This window comes from Lepisosteus platostomus, chromosome 17, assembly GCF_059453375.1.
Source record: "Lepisosteus platostomus isolate fLepPlt1 chromosome 17, fLepPlt1.hap1, whole genome shotgun sequence".
NCBI classification, from domain to species: Eukaryota; Metazoa; Chordata; class Actinopteri; order Semionotiformes; family Lepisosteidae; genus Lepisosteus; species Lepisosteus platostomus.
This window is the reverse complement of record NC_142627.1, coordinates 8823742-8848205: the sequence shown is the minus strand read 5'-3', so window position 1 is coordinate 8848205 and position 24464 is coordinate 8823742. Positions and strand designations below refer to the sequence as shown.

General features: G+C 42.1%; 1 protein-coding gene across 12 annotated transcripts in view; it reads right to left on the bottom strand.

Annotated features, from left to right (window-relative positions):
* The window catches only part of LOC148646071 (mitogen-activated protein kinase kinase kinase kinase 3), a 78288-nt gene that overhangs the window by 37088 nt on the left and 16736 nt on the right, over window positions 1-24464 (bottom strand). For all 12 annotated transcript variants that reach the window (XM_088610425.1, XM_088610426.1, XM_088610427.1 and 9 more), the window contains exons 2-5: window positions 17610-17667; window positions 3200-3290; window positions 2797-2861; window positions 55-110 (exon numbers count right to left, since the gene is read on the bottom strand). In XM_088610425.1, coding sequence (XP_088466551.1) covers window positions 55-110; window positions 2797-2861; window positions 3200-3290; window positions 17610-17667 — 270 coding nt within the window. The remainder of the gene's footprint in view (window positions 1-54; window positions 111-2796; window positions 2862-3199; window positions 3291-17609; window positions 17668-24464) is intronic.

Below are 24464 nucleotides of genomic sequence, written 5' to 3'. Positions count from 1 at the left end.
ACTTATTTACACAAGTACATCAATTGAAAATGTGCATGTTAACGGGGAAAATACCTGTAGTGTTTCTCGTGATACATAGGCAATTTGCGATTCTGACAGAGGTCCAGTCACTGGAAAGAGAATAAAGCAGAATATTGGGCAAAGGGAACAAAATAAAAATGGTTACAACTCTTTTTATTGAAGTTGAAATGCACTGAAGGATTTTATTGATGCAAAGGAACTAAAAATGCAACTTTGCAAAAAGTCATTCAGAAATTGTGAAGCATAGAGAGTACAATCTAGGTCTCAAATTGACTAAAAACAGATTGAAGACTTTGGATTTCAAGAACTGAAATAAATGTATACCTTTCTAAGACTCCAAACAATCTAAGAAAGGCTGGAGCACAAAAGAAACAGTACCAACTGCAAGCTGCAGAAATTACCGCTGATTAGAACCTAATTAAAGACGTTTTCAGGAAATATACAAGTAGGCTGAATGAGGGCCACAGAGCTCAGAATGTTTTCTGTGCCGAACAAGAAGCCAGCAAAAGCTTCTGTATCTAAAGAGCACTGCATGACTCTCTGGTGCTGAGAAGACAAGCCAAACTCAAGCAGGCTGTGGGAGCAATTGACATATTAAGAGGCGAGTAAGATGTTAACAGGACACTGACAATACCGGTCATGACCAAAGGAGCAATAGACACAAGGGTGTGTTCGCCTCCTGGCAACTCAACATTCCATAATTACACGCCTTGGTTGTTCTCATTTGTAAAGACCAGCAGTTCCGCCTGAAATTCTTTCCTGCCCTCAGATGGTTGGGTAAAATATTTTTAGAAACATCCGTGTAAATAACGGAGATTCCTGGCACAACAGCATCACAACCCCAATCGCATGCCAAGCCAGGACACTTTAAATAGATGAAGCAGTTAAAACCGCCTCTTGTTAACTAATGCAGCCATACTCCAGATCACCCTGCATTTGATGTGGAAGAAGTAGCGGTACTAATTATTGTTCTGACTGCCACTATGGCTAGAATATAATAATTTCCTAACTGTGCTGAATTCTTTGAAAGGACTGTAGAACGACAGTAGCAACTCCATCAGGACTGAAGGGAGTTCCAACTGAATACCACTTGACTGAACTAGAACAAAATCTGTTCTTCATTATCTGAAAAGTATATAAAGTATTGCGTTTAGAAAGGTATATTAAATATTTAATAATAAAATGATAATGAAAATGGTCAGCTCAAAACATCCTTTGTTCTGTTACCTAAGACCACCACATCTATTTATTTTTTCTGTTTAAAAAGAAAAAAAAGTTTGCAAAAAATACCTTCAAAACCAAATTTAAGGTTGCGATATTAACTTTCAAGGTTCCCCGTAGCAGTTGCAGCATGAAAGGCATTAGCTTACATCAACAACACAATTTCATCGGAAGAACAGCATTTCAGATTCGTAACAAGAAGGTTTTTGCACAGGTAATGCTCCAATTCAATGAGAGTCGAAAACACTGGACTGATTTGTTACAATCTTTACTTAAAACTCTGACCTAATGGCACTAACTGTGTGGCTCAACAGATCTCCCCTGGGAGACGAGCTGAGACTGGACACGCTGCTCACAGGCTGCAGCAGTGCCGCCCACGTCGGCCTGCGTTTCCAGCCAAGAACCCTGCACTCACAGCTGGACCAGGACTCGAACACACACCGGGATCAAGGGAGAAGGCCACACACTCCTGTACGCAGAATCCAGGAGGTGTGCCCATTTGCTGAAAGACACATCTGTACAACTCGTAGGCTGCTTCTCAGTGTGCTCTGCATCAGGGACAAGCTCTGCTGTCTCCAAACACCCCCAGCCTGACTTTTCCCCCTCACTGTTTAACTCAACTCCAGACTTTTGTCTTTGCGATTTTGCCAATCTGTGAAATCAATCTTTGAGACAACCAACAGCTTTCAGACTCTGAAGGCATTTTTTTTAAAGGATTTGGCATTTTTCTTTAAATAGAAGAAATACTACTCCTTTAGGTCCAGGTCCCAACTCTGGCATTTACCATTACAGTATTTCACCACAGATGTGTGCAGCTCTCCTCTTCTATCCTGCCTATTTTGGTTTGTGTTGTTCAGGGCTCAGTATACAGACCACTCTTTTAGAACCCGAGGGTGAGTTAATGATTAAGACTTAAGAAAGGTTCTGGACTAAAAGAATCCATTCATCCTGTCTCGCCTGTTTGTTAGTAATTAACTGATCCAAGGATCTCATTCAGCTGCTTCTTGAACGAAGCCAAGCTTTTGACTTCAACAGCCTAGCTGGGAAGCCTGCTCCACACTGCATAAAGAAGTTTCTAGTGATAAATTCTCTCAGACTTAAAGGGATGTCCACATAGTTTCCCCTTGCGTCTTCTGCTTCTGTTTCACTGAAGACATTCACTGGGCTGATTTTGTCAGTGTCTTTGAGGATTCATAATTCTTGGATTTGGTTTCTTCATAGTCTTCTCTGTCACTGCAGGATATTCCTTTGATACCCACAAATGTCTACATTAAACATCATACCCCAGCTGTTTGCCTCTTTTTAAATTATTGTACTTGTCAGCTCAATAAACTGCTATCATTATGGCAAACATGACACTGGTCTTCTCTTACTCCTAATTTACTAACTCCTCCAATTCATTTAATAAATCTGTTTTGTCTTTCATAACCTAAAAGGCCCCAAATTTGTGATGTCAGAGGAGAGACCTAATTCCATTCTCCCTTAAAATGAGAATTGCAGCCTCTGCTTAAGAAATACTTCAGAAAACAAAATAGTAAAATACACCAATCTTACCGTGATATATGTCCTGTAGTGAACCTCCTCCACAATATTCCATGCATATCCACAATTTATCTCTCCTGAAAAGACACCACAAATCCACATACATGAACATTTTATGTCTTTCCACTGCGTCCAGAAAAACGGGCATTACCAAAACGAAAATCATACTCAATATAAATCATACTCTCTTCTACAGTCAGCACAGGAGAGTACAAATAACAGTTTCGGTAATCTTAACACTCCACACATACAGAGTGTGGCAGATAATTGAAGCTCTCGAACTAGCTTCACAATACGGTCGTCTATCTGTAAGTGTTGTGGCAGTTTCAAATTAGGTTCAGAGCCTTCAGGCAGGAAAGGAAGTATTGCTGCTCTTGTTAAAAGTGATAAGACGCTGCAGTGAGGGGGGTCAAACCTGAGATAGCTGCCGAAATAAGCCACAATGTTCGAGTGCTTGCAGTCCTTCATCATCACTATCTCCTGCTGCACGACGGCGAAGTCTTCACCTGCAGAAGAGAGGAAGTGCACAGGTTGGATATCACTCGAGTGGAGCTAAGACCACACTGCCCCACTTCCCCTCCGTGCCAGTCTCCTAATGGCGGCCAAAAGCCACCGGGACTCGACTGGCTTGAACTCGACAAGGTTGATCTGCACGCCCCGAGGCGTGGCGGAGGTCCGGCGTCGTTATAGCTGGGTGCCCGTGGGGCCGGCAGGCCCTCAGGGAGCTATGGCCTTCCTCCAGCTGCGTCTGCCCCGGTTCCTGTAGCGTCAACGCACACTGCCAGACCAGCAGGGCATTCCACTGAAGTCCACTGCCGCGTGGCATCACAGTTCCTCGGGCTAGCCCTCTCCTCCTTCACAATATTCCATGCGTATCAATAATTGACTTGCCTCTCCTATCTGTAATTTATCTCAATAGTACCTATTTTAGAAGACGTAGCTCTTTTACATTAGGTCCTGGAGATACTTCGGCGGTTTCTAGTCACCTTCATGCAACAAATACTTCATGCTAGACTACCACTGATGGTGTTGGCTCTCCCTGAAGCCCAACAATGCTTTGACCTCTGTAGTGCTGCTGGCGATTCCTCCCATTTGCCGCAGCCTGTCACCCTGTACAGGTGTTCTACCCACAAGCAGCGAGACTGGCGAACACATTTAGCCATCCCCCTCGGACCACACCTACACCATCACCATCTACCTCTTTATGATTTCTTATCTATTGCACATCTCCAATCATTGTTTACACGTCTGTATTGTTTACATTCAAACAATACTACATGTTTACTTGCACATTGTCTATTGTTTGCACATTGTCTTGATGCACTGTTTGCACTTTGTTTTGTTTTTTACACTTGTTTTACAATCGAGAGACTTTCTGTAAGTAAGAATTCCATTGTACCAGTACCGGTCACATATGGCAATAAAGTTCAAGTTCAAGTTCAAGTGTTTTCAGTCTCAGTGACAATCTACTGTTCTCACACACCATTACCACATAGGAACAGAATGAACAGCACAATCGCTTGTTGAATATCCATATTTAGGCATACCTGAAGCCAAAAAATAAATAAAGCATTATCTTAAATTTTCAACGCACGTGCAGAGGACTTCTAAAGGTACTTGAATTTCACAGCATGGTTACACAAATATTAACAGTTTTAAAACGGGTTTAAGCAGAAGGCACAACGACTACACCCTTAACAATAACATTTACAAGTACCTGCTCTGATCCGCCACAAAACTGTTTGAGGAAAACTAACCTTCGCGGAAAACAAAAAGAGCAAAAAGAAAACTCCACTCTTGTAACGTGTACCACAACAATGACTTGTTTCTAGAGAATCTTCATTGAATCTGGCCTAACAGTCACTGCGGTAGCCTGGTTTGATAACTTTAACATACACAATATAAGAGACAAAAAAGAATTGTGAAGGTAGCCAGCAAAATTATTGGTGCACAACAACTACTGCTTTCAGACATCCACGTAAAAAAAACAGGGCAGAAGGCCAATCTCACTGACTATCCTGACCTCCTCTTGCACAGTGAATTTGAGCTCCTTCCTTCTGGGCATTGATGTAGACTACCTCGACTGGAGAGCAATAGAAATAAGTAATCGTTTACTCCCTCAGCTATTAACCCGCTCAATTTGGACAACTGATTGAAAATTTTACTTTATATATGTTTTTCTTTTTCATCTACATGTCTATTATTTGTTAATGGGTCCATGTTGTGTTAAATGTATTGTGTGTTTTACTTGCCTGCAAAAGCAAATTTCCCATCTGGGACAACGAAAGGAAGCAAGTAAACATATTCATCATATCTTTAAAGTAAGTCACAGCTTACGAACACATCTGAACTGAACAGGAAAGAGGAACCTCAAAAAATGATTATGAAGTAACTGACCAATGTCAGCTCCATACAGCAAGTATGGATATTGTATAATCTAATACAATAGCCAGTGCTGTGACCATATAAACCTGAATTAATATACTGTGCAGAAACAATATTAAGTTAAAATGTGAAGATCACCTTATTAATAGTCAAATGAGTAGTTCATGCATTGCTGTCGTTACAAGATAATAGCTATAGTATCTCTTTTAGATAAAATAAGATCACTTTATTAGCCATATACAATTTCTTGCATTAGGAATTTGTCTTCTTGCATACCCCAGCTTGCTCTCCACGAGACACACAGACTGGGAGAGAAGCAGCTGGGGTTAAGGGCCTTGCTCAGGGGCCCAACAGAGTAGGATTCCTCTGCCGGCCACGGGACATGAACCAGCAACCTTCCAGCCACAGGCTCAGATCCTTAACCACAGTGCCACCACTCTGTGAACACAATTTTTGGGGTTTTCCTTAATAAACTTAGAGTTTCTTCCAATATATTATCAATACAGTCCACCTATGATTATTCATTCACGCGGGTTCTTTCTGCTCACACCTCACCCAGTTATTGCTGTGTCTGTGGGCTCTGGAAATGCTGAATAAAGCTTCAGCAAGGAAACTATCGAATGATGCACATTTACTGGTTGACCAGAAATGCACTTAAAAATCTATAATCTGACCAGCCTAAGGGCTGAGAGAATGGCCTGGACAATTCAGCAAGCACAGCAGCCAGTTACAAGGGTTTAACTGCTGTTGTGGGGTTTGGGCTTTCTTTAGTGTGTCTCTGATGTCAGCTGACATTTGACTCCACCACACATTTCTCAAAAGCTCCGTTTGCTGTCACTTCACAAACCAGTGAAAATACTGGGCCCTCCCACGTCAATATGACAGAAACATGCATTCCAAACCCTGGCACAAAACGGAGGACACAAAAACACAGCAGCAGATAGTGGGCTGGACTTGTATATCAAGGAGGGATTTAATCAGAAGCCCACTGGAGATGGACCATGGGCTTAGATAATGGAATGGTACCATGATTGGAAGTGCTCGTTTTAATTTCAAAGTAATTACAATTAAATTTATTTTATTTTATTTAAATAGTATAAGTATAACCAGCATTCCCCATTTAAACTTAAAAGGTACGGTATCTCTTAGTGACAACAAAGGTAAATCTCATAAAAAATGATCACAAGTTTCAGAACAAGAGTTAGGGTAAGTGCACCCTATAAACAATATGGTTTCTGAATATACAGTGACTTCTTTCTATCTATACCGTTGCTTTTCATCTGTTCCTCCTCCGCAGTTTAAAATTTAATTACATTCTGGTAAATGTGTGGTGGAAAAAAAGGAGGGTATGTTCATCAAAGAACTGCAGAGCTTGATGACAATTTTCCCCAACTTACTTTGCCCTCTTCATGAAAATATGTGAGGAGAAGTCGCTGGCTTCAATTAAAAATCCCATTATGAGAAGGTCACCGGAGCTGTGAGATTCTGGCGCTGCGGTAACAGGGGACGATGAAGTCTCACGCCATCGCTGTCACTTGTAGCCCATGCAGAGGACACTGCTGAGAAGCTGTGGCTTCACGACCACAGGTTTCCTCTGAACTAATCACATTTGATGACGTCTTAAGATTCATTCAAATTAAGATAACAGAAATATGCACACCTTTAAAGTGTTCAGTACGCATTTCCCTTATATCAGGACTATGATGAGTGGAACAATCCTGTCCTATCGCCCCTTCATGCCTTCATTCAGGATAGCAGACTCTAACTTGTTTGGAGAACTGTGCTGCACACAGCATTACATGACTGCAAGTCATTGTAAACCAATACAACAACTGGCTCTTCTAAATGCACAGTGCCAAAACCAGTTATTACCCAAACAACTGACAAACGTTTATGTCATAATTTTTACATAATCATTGAGTGCTATGGGGAGATCAATAATTAATTCCTTCTCTTTACATAACACCTCCATCTCAAAAGATCCCAAAGCTCTTTACACACAGGAGGGGCCCGATGTCATCCATAATGGAAGAAAAGCAGCCGGGGGGAGGTGCCGCTGCCGGGGCTGAATGCCTGCCAAACACTTCCTCGCGTGAAGAGGGAGGCCGGGATCGTGCAGGCTGGGAAGCCCACACGTACTCCTGCTCTTACAGCGCTGTGGGGAACTTCACCGAGCAAGGAGTCAGGACCCGCCCTTCAAGGCCTCGTCCAAACGACGCTGCTTCCTCGTTCACCACACGGGGGCTTTGGTTTAAAAATCCGGCTCCCGAAAGGACAGCGCCCCCTAGAGGTCCACCCACACTGCCGACAGCAGCCACCTGGTTCTCCCTCCCAGTACTGATCCAGCCCAGGCTTGTTTAGCCTCTGAGACCGGAGGGTATCAGGCTCCCAGGCAGGATCCAAAACTTCATCTTTGATTTTTTAATGAAAAGCCGACGTTTTTCAAGGCCTTGACATGAAGGGTGTGAAATGTGACATTACAGGTGTGAAGCTTTTTTAGGTTAAATGAATCTCGGATATGTTGATTCTGCGGCATGCACTACTCTGTCGTATGGTTTTCATCGACAAATTACACGGAAGCGACAAAATTCAACCTCCAAATTGAACCCTGCAGCTTTTATTTGGTGACACAGCAGAATCTAGAGGGCTTCCCTTCACATCGCCAAATGACAACAAATCAGAGTCACTTCACCACAACCGTTCCTAAAGGAGACATTTTAATTGTGGCAGAACAATCACAGGAAATGCAGACGCTCCCCGAACGCAACCTCCATGCAGAATTATTCTGCTTCAGCCCACGGCTTTATCATCTTCCATCTCAGTCACATGAAATCCCTGAAAACCGATGAGCGCAGCTTGCCACGTTTGCAGTTTTCCACAGAGAGCTTTCTCATTCCTCTCGGATTTCCCGTCTGTCCTTGAAGCAGCCCGCCAGGGCAGACAGGGCGGTAAGCAGACGAGCCGCCAACGCTTAGAAGACGGATCAGTCGATCGAGCAGCTAAAGTCGGCAAAGCCTGAAGACCGAAAATAATAATAATAATAATAATCGCTTACACTTATACAGCGCTTTTCTGGACACTCCACCTAAAGCGCTTTACAGCTCATGGGGATCCCCTCCACCACCACCAGTGTGCAGCCCACACCTTAAACAATGGGAAGATGGGGGACCCTGCGAGCAGCAGAGGAAGAACTGCACAGAACGGAATTCAAACTGCTCCTAAGGCTCACTGAGTATCGGCAAGGTTAGCACCGATCATAGTTATCAGCAAAGTTACCTGACTCTGAAGGTCCGAGACAATGGGTATTGTTGTGCTGTATTTACACAGTTGTCTTTGCAAGTTACAAATGATCACAGAGCGTTCCTGATAATCAACTCAAGCTAAACGAACTCGCTGGTAGATCCTTAAATTGGCCGTATTGAAAAATGTTCAACAGGGACCCAAAATCCTTAGCGAGGTCATTAAGCCAGCCTCAGCTACGGGCGCACCCAGAGACCGAGAAGGCGAGGAGAAGCGGGCAGAAAGACATCGGCACTCATCGGCAGCAGCCCTGCCGTGGCTCAGCTCCTCTCTCAAACCCAGGCTTGCAACTAGATTTTGCTCGGGTAATCCGAATGCTTGGAAGAGGGCCAGATTCTGAGCCTTGGTATACAAGAAAGCTTGGTGTTAATTGCTTATTTGTAAACTCTGATTTCCCTTATTGAGGAATCCGCAAGCTAAAAACATCTCACATATTTTTAGTGATGAGAAAAGGGAAATTGGTTCCTATTCATTTGTGAGCATCTATTTAGAAAATGAGATTTAATTTAGTCCTGCTGTGGATCGAACACGTTCTTGGGGAAGGACCCTGACACACACTGAATTGTAAATATCTGTGGAGACTGTAACCACTGTTTACAGTGTAACTAGTGTGTGTTGAGTAATCTTGTTTGCAATGTATCATTTTGACTTGTATACATTTGAGCCTGGGTAATATACTATATTCAATCTAAGAATAAATGAATACATACTTACTTGAGGGGTTGGAATTGTTTATTTGCTTGCAAAGAAACATGGTGTCAGGACCAGTTATTTATATTGATTTGATAACCTCCCTGTTTTGGTCCTTTAAACATTATCAAAAGTTACAAATTCAGAATAAACAGGTCAGCTTAGTCATGTCAAAGACAGAAACCACACACAGTACAAGACGTTTGAGAAAAAGCCCTCAAAAAAAAAAAGGATTTAATTAAAACGGCCAAGAAAATTCTGTATTTAAATTAGATCACAACACATTTTAAAATTTTCTGCTGCTAAATTTTCATACACATCTTAATTAGACAAATAGTGGCTTGTGAGAGTTCATGTTACAATAAGTAAATGAGTGAGGTCATCTACCATCTGTCACTCACTCATTTAACTAAAGATTATATGGATTTCTGCATGAATGGCTCCTAAAAGGTGATCTGATCTTCATCTAAGTCATAATAATAAATAAATACCGGCCATTCAAGCAAGACATCCCAAAAATATACATGAACAGTTTTGTATAGAGGAATGGGCCTGAATACCTCCTAACCGCTGCGCAGGTTCCACCAGTTACTAAATATAAGGGTTCACTTTTTCCATCAATTACCTTGATTGTTCAAACTATTTGTTCAATAAAGATATGGCAATGTAAAATGTTGTGTGTATTGTGTGTTAAGTAAGACTTGTCTTTATTTATTATTATGACTTGGATGAAGATCAGATCACATTTTAGGAGCCATTCATGCAGAAATCCAGATCATTCCAAAGGGTTCACAAACTTGTTCTCACAACTGTATAAGACTGATTCTGTAAGGATACCCACATGCCAGATGCCTGTGACTGACACACAGGCAGCAAAACAATTTGCCATTCTGGTCTTACAAACAATCCCCCATAGACTCAACACCATGTCCTCCAAAGTCAGTTCCAACTTTATGTCCAGAATCAATGAATATTTATTAATTCTTAAATTAATGAACAGGGTTTTTTAGGCCTGTCAAGTGCACTCCCCACAACACTCACAATGATTGATCTATATTAAAAGGTTTAAAGAAATGACTTTTTAAAATTGGTGTGTATTCGTGTGTGATATTCACGTCATACCATTCCACCTTGTGTTTTCATTCAGAGTATGTCCTTCCAGTGGCGTACAGATACAGGAGAGAAACGGAATTAAGACCCAGTAGAAACTCAGCTGCCTGGAAAAATTGTTCATATACACTCCAAGGATTTTTAACTCGGAAAGAAAACGTACTTCATCCATAAAAAAAATAACAGGTTTTTTTGCTGATCTACATTAGCCAGGCTCCCTCCTTTTCAATTAGCTAGTACCCTGATACATTCAGTTCTCAAAACAATCTATTGATAATTAGGTGAATGTAATCTCCATTTCATTCACCTTTTATGTTGTTCTGTTACTCTGATGCATTTCATTGACTTTTGACTCTTCACTTGCTGTTCAATTTCTCCCTCTCTTACTGAAAATGACACTGTGCTACTTAAGCATCTGAAAAACAAAAAGCTGAATCACAAACAAAGGTGGTGAAAGCCGACAGGGCTCCACAGATGGTGTCACTGGTTTGTACCACAGGGAGACACACATCCCGGTAGGGCTGTACTGCTCCATGTGAGCACCAGTTAGGACACATCGAGTCGTAAGCTGAACTATCTAACTGTACTCCTGTAGAACAGCACATCTGTTTCAAGAAGGCAGGAGTACACTGTCCAGAGAATGGGCTCAGCTGCAGTATCTGCAAAATATACCATTATGCCCTTCCCCTCTGTCTCTCAGAGCTCTGGTCAGATGGCAGAATGACCCTAGTCCTTCGCACACTGACAAGTGTCACCAGCGTGAACGGGTCTCGGGATCTGACAGCACCCACATTCTGACAAGGCAGCCAATCAGGACCATGCTCTGCAGACATAGAGCCACCGCCATTAAAATGTACTACAAGGTACTTCAGCAGCTGGGGCCACTTAAAATGGACTCCGACACGTCAAAGGTCCTTCAATCCTGAAAGGTGCCACATAGAGCAACAGATGAGAGGAGGCAGGAGGGCTGGGCTGCTGTTTTTAGGAGATTGTTCCAGAGCCACAGAATCAGACACAGATAAAAAAAGAAATGTAGTGACTTAGGACAACAGGAATGACAGGATTTATATATGTATTTTGCTTGTTTATCAAATTTTGTCCCCACTTCTGCATTATTCTTGTTTTGAGGGATGCACCTATTCTCAGGACCTGGATGTCTGGGAAGGACACAAAATGTCTGCACAGGGTGGATTTTGTTTTATTTTATATTTTAATTTATTTTTCAAATTCCTGGAGTAGGAGTGGTTTTGAAGTATTTAAAAAAAATTTTATCAAAGGACCACTCAATATCTGTGACACAGGACACAGAAGGGATGTTGCCTCATATGGGCAGAAATAAATAGTAGTTGTCACATACTGACAAAATGGGAAATAACAGTTGTCTGTGATCTTCGGTTTTCTCCAAATATAATTATGTTTACTATTCAGCTCACTGAGTACTTCATATCTGGAGTATTCCATTAGGTGAACTACACCCGCATGAAATAAAAAATCTGCAATAACACAGAACATCACAGAGGCAGAAACAATTCTAAAGGAAATTGATTAGACGTTTTTTCTAAGAGCAAGTATGTTGGGGATAAATAACTCAGAAAGCACGAGCACAATGAGCATCTGGTAAGTGATCAGTCTAGAGGAGCAAACGTGCATCTGAGTGGTGCCATCTCCCCCTTCGTTCCAACAAGCGATAATTCAATGTTTCTGTCACCCTGGGTTTGCCAGAATTCCAATGTTGATGAAAATACTTCCCGTGTCGCCACAGAAAGAAAAAAAAAATCACGGATAAGTAAAAATCCAATTTGCTGTCAAGGTCAGGATATTGGATTTGGAGCACAAGTGATACTTTGAGACATGTCTGATATTCAGTATGCAAAGTATTTATAGGGCCTTCAAGATCAGTCTCCTCCCCAATACACCACAGATATCTGACGAGCACACCCACAAAGACAAAAATATAAATGCCAAACAAAAACACAATCGAAAAACTATGGTCAGTTCTGCTCCATTTATTTTTAAAACCCTACACACTTTTGATTTAAAAAAGAAATAAATGCCTCTACAGTGATATCTTAGCACATACCACTCTCTCACATTTTAATGCTGTTTTCAGCCTTGTCTTCCCACTTCTCCAAAAAGACACAGCAATACAACTAACTGATAGACAAGGCTTTATTGATCCCGAAGGTAAATTGAGGATCATTTCATTCAAAACCGAAAACTACGCAGTGGAAGCTACAGAAATGTGCAGACACAGACTGCAGAATAATGTGAAAAGATCTGACTCAAAATCCACATCTTTAAAAAAAAAGACACAAAGCTGGTCACCGTCCCGACGTGCAGCATGTAAGCTCAATGTGCTTGACACTGGGACCAGCAATGGCTTCTAACAGCTGACTACAGGGAAAAGAGAACGGCGAAGGAAATTAGTGACGCACAGCCCTCTGAAGCCCAAGTGACATGAACCTTGTGCAACACGGGCGCTTTACCCACACTGTTTGGTGCTCACGTAGGCAGACCGCACGGCTGGAAACCCACAGTCTTCACAATCCAAAACACGGGACAGGAAAGTGACAAGAAATGACATATAACAAGAGCGAAGCTACAGGCGATACGTGTAAACGTGCATTCTCACTGACCGCACCGCCACTAGTGGCAGGGAGTTAACACAGCTAAGGAAATCCTGTATGCGACTAGGAGCTGCTCTTTTCCCTGGCAGCAGGAGTAACCAAACTGTGCATTCTGGACTCTCGCACACCCCACTGTCACTACTCCGGGGAAAAGGGATTATGGCCAAGAAACCTCATTTACCCACCCAGAAATCTGCACAAACAAAGACAAGGCTCCAAAACAAAAAAGCAATCCACTGCATATCCTCTTGAAATATCTTCAAAATGCCATATGTCCACAGGTGGTCAAGTACTTAAAAAAATAAGTCCCACATTTCAATACCAGACCTGGCAAAAGCCAAGCATTTCAAAGCCAAGCTACTATTTTTTTTTTTGCTCTGTTAGCTTGAGATTTAAAGAAACTGTGGAAACTAGAACACAGGAAAGTGCATTTCAAACCGGAGAACATGGAGAGTTTTTTCTTTACATCAATGTCTGGGTGAGCCAGAAACCAGCTGCTCAGCCACGCTGTCTAAGAGGATACCCTGGCTTCCTGCAAGGAACAGCTGGAGGAGATAAATATGGTATAAGTATTATCTTGTTTAAAAGTTCTGTTATTTCCTGAAATGGCAAAAGATATGAAGGCCAAAATGATCAACGTTGTTAACTGTGCAGAACCAGGTCTCTGATGACTTTCCTCTTCGTGTGAATGAACCGAGAACAAGTGCACAAGTACGAACTTCCTTGAAAGTAACAACAGGAGGTAAAGAAGGCGTTTCTCAAACACCACACAGGGCTCTGCCCATCGGTGCTGCCGATATATATCCAAGGCAGCCTGTGATGTGCAGATCTTGAGGGCACTGTCTGAAGAATGCAGAAGTGCTTGAGTGTCAGTGTCTGCATCAGGAACAGAGCAGTCACTCACTGCCACCTTGTATCTCTGTGAACATGGACTGACCTGCAAAACCCAAAACCGTAACGTAACAATGGTATGAAACGTTACAAGGACATTCAGGTTGTCGGTGTGGGAGGGGAACTCTTCCTGAGTTAATTATTGGCTTTTACCCTTTCAAAATCTGGATGTCTTTTTTTTTGCCAAATCAAAAGTTAAACATTACACTGACATCTGTGCTTGTAGGTTCATGCACAATGCTAGTTGAACACTTCTGCGCAGGGACTTAATTGCACGGTATGAACGGTTAGGCCTTATGTGCTCTGAATATTAATCTGCCAGTTCAGTTCCCCCAGTCCTCCACGTTACCTAGGCAAAATTTGGAAATGATACAACTTTGCTGCTGACATTCTGCTATCATGGTTTCCTTTCCTTCAAATGTTCTGCCTCTCGTTGATTACACATACATTGTGGAGTTGGATATACTGGATACTGGGTTCCCCTTCCAGCTGAGCACTCATTCACACAAGTGAGCCCCGAAGAGAATTCATTGTGAGTTCTTCCGTTTTCATCTCCTAAACACCCTGGGGGCTGTTTTTAACTCCTGCACTTTATAAGTAACACAGGATCTTTATGGGCATGAAGAAAAAAAACTTGGCAGTGATTTTCATCAAGAAATATGTTCACTCCTTTAAGGAGTCTACTAAGCAATGACGCCAGACAAGGTGTGGGGGTAGGAAACACTAGATAATGACAGAGAAAGCCACCAACAATAAACATGATTCAGCTGTATCCGGGTGTGACACATGCAGAAGCACGTGTTCGATTTGAATTATCTCAGTGCCATAATTATTTAAAGCACTACAGAGCAGATAAGCCCTTCTGATTTACATTCTGTGAAGGCTAGCTCCAGTTACTTTGGGCACTACGTTCATTAAGATGTTCACGCATTTCTGTAGAGCAACTCAGGTTTACAGAAGACTACTGCTGGAAATGAAACGGGAACAACAAAAACCTACTCCCTCCCGCCAATACGTGCACATTTAAAAACAACCAACAACAACAACAACAGTAATATCGAGTTAATTTCTCTCCAACATTTTATCCAGTAGAATAATTTTATCTTCCCTTGTCAAAAAAAACAAACCACAAATGGAACAAAAGAATTTCCAGAAAAGTCTGAATGTGTGTTCAATTAGTGTAATGGAAATGTTTAAGACGCAGCTGGAGAAACAGAATAAAACTGGGACTGTGACAAGAGCATCACACTCAAACTTGAATGTTCGTGTAAACAAACAAAACACACAATTCACAGGGTTAGTTCAGATGAAGAATGACAAATTCTAACAAGCCAACACACAGTTGTTGACTCCTAAGTATGCTTCCTCGCATTTTCACAATAAAATACCACAAAACATGAAACTGAGCACAAAGATGGGTTCTTTTCTACTAGACGGCGATCTCTACTAACCCCCACTGGTACCATCTGCTTTTCCAGAACAAAAGAAAAATTGCTAACCCCACTTGGAAATGTCACAGATCTCCTATTACTACTGCACAGATATACTATAGCACAGGTAAGAAACATGAGAGATTGAATTTCCTTCCCTAGGAAAAGCAAATAAAACCACGCACTGTATGACTTACGTCAACAGCCATCTCTACCTCAGAGTCCTCAGATTTGATGCTGTATTTTATTTACTGAATAATGCTATTAATATTTGTGGTATTAATACTTGTAATGTATCAGGAAAAACAAAGCTTAACTGAAAATCTTGATGCAGATAACCTGTCTTGTGATTGATAGAAATCCAGTTGGGCTTAAATCCAAATGATATATTTTAAGCCCACAATTCTCATTTGTCCGTACAACATATAATGGATCATTTCCATTTCACATGTATACAACAGACTCAAACGATAAACAACTTTTGAAATAGCTAAAAGCATCCTGCCTGATCTGGGTTCTAAAACATCGGGAGTAATGGCAGTGAAAAAAATCTGGTCAAGCTGAACAAATAACAGAACTGTCAGACAACATTCGCATTTGTCCCTTTATTGCTGCGATATCGTCTACTTGCAATCACAAACCCAGCATGCTCAGAAAACCACATGTCCCAGTGGGAAGTGCAGCAGCCCTGAGCCTCTCACTGGAATCACAGGGAATAAGGCAGGACTGAGGTAGCAAACGACATCCTCCCAGTGAGGTGGGTGCCAGCCCCTCGGAGGACCATGGATTTTTACACTCAGAGATGCCAACCACATCTAAGCTTTGGGAGGCAGGAGTAAAAACAGAGCGGCGAGAGAAAAGACACAAGAACATGTGAACTCCACACAGAAGGATGCCACAGCCACATGCTGTTGGCAGCAGTACCTGTCGCACCACTGTTCCACCCCACTTGAAAGAGTAAGCCAAAACCGATATCCAGTTTCTCCTTGAACAATCTACCTGAGTCCTAGATAAGATAAACCTTGGGAACGACTCAGTAAGTGACTTCAGCCTGAGGCTAATTACGGCACGTTCCTGCTCGACGTCCTGTTGGAACAAACCGCCAACAGCGCAGCCCACAGGATTCAGCCAGCTTCCTGTGAGGCTGTGCTGGAACCTCTCCCATTTTGTTTCTGCTGCTTTTTTTTTTGTTTCCGATTCGTTGCGTTGAAAGAGCACGCCACTGTCAATCACCGAACAGAACTACAGATCGGGGTGGGCTGCTGCGGAGGGCAGGAACGTGATTCATCCAGCGAAAACGGCTGAAAACCAAACTAAGGGTCTGTGTCTGAGTCACGTTTGAGTCAGCGATTGGCCCCCGGCGGAGAACGCGCGTGGCTTGGACAAGACATGGAGTAGCTACAGCGTTCAACTGTCCTCCTCACCCAAACAATGAAAGTAGATCACTTCCCAGCCACCATCAGCATTTCAAAAATTCAAAATAAGAAAGGAATGCAAAGGCACTTTTTAAATTACAAGACTGCACGTGGCAAGTCACTTAAAACTGTTTTCAGTTCAGGGACGATGTTTTGGGACCAATTTCAAACACTAGTGATATTGCCCTTCAATTCCCAAAATTTTAAAGCTGAATTTAAAATGTTCCAGTACACTGGATCTAATACACTTGTTCTAACTGAACAAGTTCAGAAAACGTATTCAAAAAACCTCATTTTACAAAGGAGCAGCTCAGTTTTAAACTCTAGTCCCTGTTATGACACCATCAGAAGGCCTCCTCTCATTTGCAGGCTATTAGACCAAGCAAATTCATTTTAGTTCTGCTTCTCCAGGTGGGGCTGCACATTGGTGGTGGTGGAGGGGAGTCCCCATTACCTGTAAAGCGCTTTGAGAGTGTAGTGTCCAGAAAAGGACCATACTAGTATAAGCAATTAATTGATTAATTAGTTAATTAATTACTTCTCTGTAATCCCAAAGCCAGAACAGGCAGGTTTGTTTATACTACACCTCCTTGAAACGTCCAGAACACCAAACCTAACAGGAAAGTCTTTGGGAGGTGGGAAGATATTGGAGCCACTATAAGAAACCCACACAAACAGAGGGAAACATGCAAACTCCACACAGACAACTACCTCACGCCAGGCTGTAGTACAAAACACCAAACCACACCACGCCTCACAATTTAAGGTAAAAGACACAAGCCAAGATACTCCAAAGAACCTCAGCAAAAGCAATGTCAATGTAATCTGAAACATAAGTTTGCATTTTTAAAAAGGACTGATTTTATCTGAGTGTTGAAGGTTCATGTTCAGCTGGGGGAAAAATGTTGGGTTTTTTTTTTTGTAAGAGAGGAGGACAGCCTCCTGGAGTTATTCATCACAGAAAACAGCGGTCTTACCAGGTTCCAGCTTAATGACTTTAATGGCTGCCAGCTCTCCAGTGTTGACATTACGCGCCTGAAACAAAAAAAAGACAGAATGTTTTTGCCAGCTTTTAATTACAAAACAAAAACAACACAAGACAGCAGGTGATGTTTCCACAGTTCCGGATTTATCAATTACTCGAATTCCGCACACATCCAACAGGAGGCTCCAGCTGCCAGGGCGGGAGAGGCGGATCAGCTCCTCCAGGACGCCCACGCTACCTGACCACACACTGCTCGCAGTCTAACCACCAGGACAAACCAAACTCCTGCGGAGACATTTCTGCGCCAGAGCCACAGGGCAGCGGCGAATCAGGAAGGACACTGATGCTCCCTTCCTCTCGGGCACTGGAGAGATCTGCTTTTTAACATGCTCATGTGGAAAACAAAAACGAGGGTGTTGCACGGAGCTTTCCGTCCAGAGGGACACTTAAACTCCTTAAAATGAAGAGGGGGTTCACCTAATTCCCCAGGGCGCTGGGGCACTGTGCATGGCCCGTGACAGCAATTCTGCGACAGCACCTCACTGTGGAGCCTCAGGTGGAGAAGTGGGCGAAAAAAGACTGAAAAGCTCCACCGAGTAAAGCTGACAATGGAGTTCAGTCGAACCCCAGACACTGGGGATAGATTCTTTCACCAACTGCGGTGCGATCTGCATCTATGCCATTATGCACATAATCCAAGATCTTAACCAGTTGGTTTAGCACCCCAGAAAATAAGATAAGATAAGATGACTTTATTGGCCATACACAATTTCTTGTATTGGGAATTTGTCTTTCCGCATACCCCAGCTTGCTCTCCATGAGACACACAGACAAGGAGAGAGAAATTTGGGGTCAAAGCACAGGGTCAGCCATTTATATGGCACCCCTGGAGCAGTTTGGGTTAAGGGCCTTGCTCAGGGGCCCAACGGAGTAGGATTCCTCTGCCGGCTGCAGGATACGAACCGGCAACCTTCCAGCCACAGGCGCAGATCCTGAGCCACATCCATAAGGACAGTACCTCCTACCTGCTCTACAGCGTCCCCTGTCACCACACTGGGACATTGGGTTGGAATTTAGGGAGCAGATATAAGAGCGCCATATACTGGTCCACAACTTATACTGGTCCACAACTGGGAAACCTCTAAGGGTAAAGAAATCAGGTTGCAAAGACAGAATATCCATATTCGAAATAGCATTCTCACTGAGTCTTCCCGACACTGATTTTATAAAAGCTCCTTTTACAAAGAGAGGTAAAACTAGCAAAGGAATAAGAAAATGCTCTTTACAAGGTGAGAACAACTGTTTCAGTGCTCAGACCATTAATCAAATGTTCAAAACTGAAAAACCTGAAAGAACTCCATAAGGCTAGAAAACATCTTCACTTCTCTCTCATCTCAGTCCACAAAAGAAAGTTAAGTTTTAACTGATTTGTTAAAAAAAACACTCTTTAAGGAACTTTGAACGGCAAATCCTGAATCAAACCTACCTTCTTCCATTTGCAATTTCTACTGAGTAACTGTCATCATGGAGTTCCTATCATATCTTTGGCCCAGATACCGACAAAGTATTCAGAATCACAGCTAAATTACTCTACTTGCTTTTTCATAGTATATCTGCAAAAATAATAATGAGCTGTGCATGACTTTGATTTCTGAAAGTACATTAGAATAATTTAAGGCAACCCGTTCTTAAATTAAGCAGTGTGTGTCCTCCACTAGGGTTTTAGGTAACAACTTGGGAATTTTCAACTAATAAACATTTTCTTTTTAAAAACAGAAATCGGGAGAGGTAAGCTCCAATTAAATCAAGTAATTTAATTTCAAACTGACTTGAAAAAAAGAAAACATTATATAAACTGAGCTCTATTCTTTAACAAAAGTTAATATTAAGGGATGTGGTACAACTTCTATACATACAGCAATACCAACTAATGTGAACCACAGGTATCGCCCTGCAACACTACAATCTAATGATGAGTTTAATTTTTTCATGCAGTAAGACTTTACAGAAGGAACCCAGAGACTTATACATATAAAGGACAGAGCGGTTTAATCAAAGACCATTAAGGAGAAACACTTTCAGGCTTAAACAGTAGAGATCTCTAGATAAGAAGCCATAAATCACTTTCTTCCCTAGTTCTAAACAAACGTGGTTAATTCCTGCAATTACCTAATTACAACAATGCCATGTATGATAACTGAGAAAAATAAAACGCCTTAAAACTGGAGAGGGGTAACTGGTGAAGTGATCTCTTTAACTTCCCCACCTGATCCGTTTAGCAGTGAGGCTGCTGGTCGGGATAAGCTGCAATGTGTCACAAGTACAGGACAGTGTGCATTGAACTCCTCTCTGTCAAAGGCTTCGGCCTCCACTGGGATGAAAAGCACTGAATAAAACCCATGCTGTTTCTTCCTGCAGAGAATCAGCATTGCTAGCTTCCCTACACTGCGGGGGTCCCGTTTTCAAAGAACCCAAAGCCAAAGTCCTAGCCCCCGGGTTAAACAAACAGTCTTTCCTGATGTGCTACTGACCAATTTCCTTCACATCTCCTTCATACTGTACATAACCCAGTCGGGGAGAGAAACCTCCACCTACAGTAACACACCCTGCCTGTACAAGCAGGAAGACGGAGAATCTCAAGCCTGCATCCAGATACTAAAGATGGACTGATTCTGAACATGGTTTTAGGAGTGATTCAGCCCAAAGGGTCTTACAACCCATTTTCACTTGGTCACTGCATTGAAGGTCTTCACTGTAGTAATACTGGAGAGGTATCAGATATTGTACAATGTGCTGCCACTGCATTCCATTCAAAGCACACTTCATTGCACTGGCAGTGAGGCTGAGGGTGTTGGCCTCATACTTGGCATTTCAGAGTGACTTTGCAGGCTTGTGAAGCCTAAAGGTTCTGCTTAATATTTACAGGACAGAAAGCAATCTTCTCCTAAACAATTACACAGTTTATTTAATAAAAAGTTAAAAAAGTTGAATGACTGGCTCAATTATGAAGAAAAACTGGAAAATGTTTTGAAATGTTATTCGTATGGGATGGTTGGAGAAAATGCCAGCTAACTGTAGGCCTCATCTTTAAGTAATTTAGTTTGGGATTTGACATTCTAATACCGTACAAGCTAAAATTTAATTAACCATATAATTGCAGAAGCAATAATTAGATCCATTAATAGACCCACTATTCACTTTGTGAGACTTGGCAAAACAAGGTATAATCATCTGTAAGTCGATAATTTAAATGCCAAAACCTCTCTTACAGCACTATCTACACTAATTTACATGCATAGCAGGTAAATGTCGTAGGAATCCTGTGAGTCAGACTTTTTACTCTGCTTATTAGTAATATGGCTATTTCTTCTGCAAGGTGAAAAGAAGAACTAGGTAACAGATGCAAAAGGTGTATTATTAAAGGTGCTAGAAACTGATTAGGCCAGCATTACACTACATGCAGCACCAACAATTTAAAGCCATCCTTTTAGGATGAAACAAAGAAGGCTAGGTAGGAACTTCTGAACACAAACCTGGACAGGCTGCAGTACACAGCACAGTTTTTGTAACTCGGCACTGCAGCCTCGACAGTTAAAAAGATTATTTGTATTAGGTCAAATAAAAAAGGTGAGGGAATTCTGAGTGTGCAATGTACCAAGAACCACTCCAGAGATGTAGAGTCAAATCTAAAGTATGGGATTTCAGCTTTACATTATTAACACACACAGAGACTAACTTCCTGTGCCTGAAACAGTTGAATCTGTCATGTGCACACCATTAAAAAAACATTTACTATAAACACAAACTACCCACACCTCCACCAAATATAGCGAGTGCTCTGTCTAGCGTCTCCGTCTACGGTGTACAGGAAGTGCATTATGACACATTATGTGAAATACAGCCCATATCCTGCAAGTCCATCTCTTCCTCCTGGACAGGGGAGAAAAGCTCCACATCGTGTTTTGTCGTCCGTTCTAGAGCGATGGATTTCAGCACCAGGTGAAGAAGCTGCAGGGAGATCATGTGCCGCAGGGATAAGGATTCAACAGCGCGGCCAGTTTTGGAATCGGACGCTTATTTTTCATACGGCAGAGGAAAATTACTAATCCATCAGGCTTTGGCCACTGGAAGGTTTTCCCCAGGAAGCCGATAACCGTCTTCCTACACAAATTACAGAGGACGTCTCAACTCCTTGTATATACTATTTCCTGCCAGGTTCAGGAGGAAACAGGCTCGTAGGTCAAGCAGTAAGCCAACTTGTACTCCAAAACAGGGGGAGGGTACTAACCCACCTCAAATACAGGCTTCTGCAAAATGTGTCAAACCATTCTTTACAAAAACATAAAGGCTGTCTAAGCCTGAAAATATAGGTCTGGAATCTTGTTTTAAAAGTAAATATCCATCAAAGCGTGCTCTTAGTCTCTTCTTTCTAATCTCTTCCACTCCTTGTCCTTTTAATTTCTCTTTATCTTATTTAACTTCTTATTTGGCGATGAATGCTGAATTGGCAAGAACAGCCTATTTAAATGGAGCACACTTTAAATGACACCATACCAGGTAAACAATTATGTTAAATAGATTTTTCATGAAGCATTACAATAATTGTAAGGATTCATTTTTGACCCACTCACATTCAGAAATAAGGGCAGCCAAGTAAAGTGATCCTAGCCAGGTACCAATGGGACAGACTCAGTAGTCTGCGTAAAAAAATGGGTCCAACATCCACCAAGGTGGTGATCTGACCCACATTTCAAAACGCCTGTTGTGACTGAACTAAAGAAGCCTGTAAGGTTTTATCAACAACTAATTCTTCAGTTGTTGAAGGTTGAAGGTTGGAGCCAAGACAGTTGGTAAGATACCTGTGAAGCCTGCAAAGAGTCCTTAACCGATTTCTTAAATGCGGCTCATCACGCAAAAGGCTCCACCTCAAAATCTGTTTGTCCAATCACCTCTATTCTCAGAAACGAAACGTACTCCTTGTTCAAAGGAGTGGTTTTGCCAAAGAACACCAAGCTTGACTGACATCATTCTAGTTGACCTGCACTGCTAGCAATGGTAGAGAGATTTCTGGAAGGCTTTAAAAGGTCTTTTTTTTCCATTTTAATGTTGTTGTTTTTTTACCACTACATTCTTTCAGCTGTGCCTTTAAATACTTTGTTTTCACTGCTTCTGCTCAGGCTGCTGTTTGCCCCATGAACCACGTATTCCTGAAAACTAGCCCCTGCGATACCCTCTGACTGGAACGAAGCAGACTATAGAGTCATATATGAATATACTGTACCATAGAAACTTGTGCTTTCTTTCTTGCCTTTCCAGCACGGAATAAACCTATTACCTGTTCCTTTGCAGCCTACGCCTGCTGACGCGGCTCCCCACCTGAACTACTTCAGCTTACCGCAGAATAAGCTGTGCGGACTGACTCTGTTTAAACTTTTTTCAGAATGTGTATTGGTATTGTAATATGCACCCTTGACGATGTTATAGATATATATACTCGTTTGTACTGTATTTTCTTTTGTTGTTGTTTAAATAAAAAGTTATAAAAATGGAAACCTAAAAACAAAACGGAATATACTGCATGTCAGTGGGGAACAGGAATACAAGACACACTTTATCAACAGAACATGATCCTTCTGGCCGATGATCATCAGCCTGCCTGCCTGGTTCCAAAAATTCTGAATTTAACACGGACCCAAGCAGCTTGTTATGTTTTGTTTTCTGTGGGATCTATATTTTTTTTTACAAAAGGCTGACAACGCCTGCCACGGTCACTGTGGACCTTTTTATCTGAACATGGAAAAGTGTAAAAGACAGATGAAGACAGGGGAGTTCCAGATGACACTTTCTGACATCCTCCCGCATTTCTTAATTAGCAAGAAAATGAATCTCTGTCAGCCAGGCAGTCACACAGACTGTTTAATGATGCTTGCAATTCACAGAGGTGTCACTAGGTTCAGACGTGCCAAAGGCAGAAGAAAAATACCCAAACATTCTAATGACTCTGTACATAAACGCAATAATGTATCAAATAAAGAAAACAGTCCTGTCTTACCTCCCTGGATTTTAAAATTTAAGCTTTGGTCTTTACAACATTTCATTAAAATAAAATTGTGAATGAACACTGCATGGGCATGCCCAGTTATAGGCAGTGAATTGAGATCTGTTTCTCACCTTGACTCTTTCAGGGCATTTAAAGTGCACACAACGGCTTTCAAAACAGGGAAGATCACCAAGAGCACAACTGCCTTCTAGTCTGATCTAGTCAGATCTCGGAAGATAATGAATACTAAGATGATCTCACTGGGAACATAAATTACTGCAGTGGTTTGGTGGACCTGTAGGTGGAGCTCTTCCCTCTGTAAAAGAGGAATTCCATTATGGAGACTAGGGCCACTGTGCTATAGAAGGTACTGTCCTTCAGATCAGATCTTCAACCAATGTCCTATGGCACTGTTCATAAGAGTAAGATCACTTTATTGGCCATATACAATTTCTTGCATTAGGAATTTGTCTTTTCACACACCCCAGCTTGCTCTCCATAAGACACACAGGCACAGAGACAGGGAGAGAGAAGTTTGGGGTCAGAGCACAGGGTCAGCCATTTATACGGTGCTCCTGGAGAAGTTGGGGTTAAGGGCTCAGGGGCCCAACGGAGTAAGATTCCTCTACCGGCCACGGGCTTTGAACCAGCAACCTTCCAGCCACAGGCGCAGATCCTGAGCCACAGAGCCACCGCTCCGCCCGTAAGGGCGTTAATGCTGGTGTCTAGAGTAAATTCCATTCTGGGCTTGAACAATTTTGTTTCCCTAAAGCTTCCCCTTAACTCAGTGAGGCAATTCCTCACCTC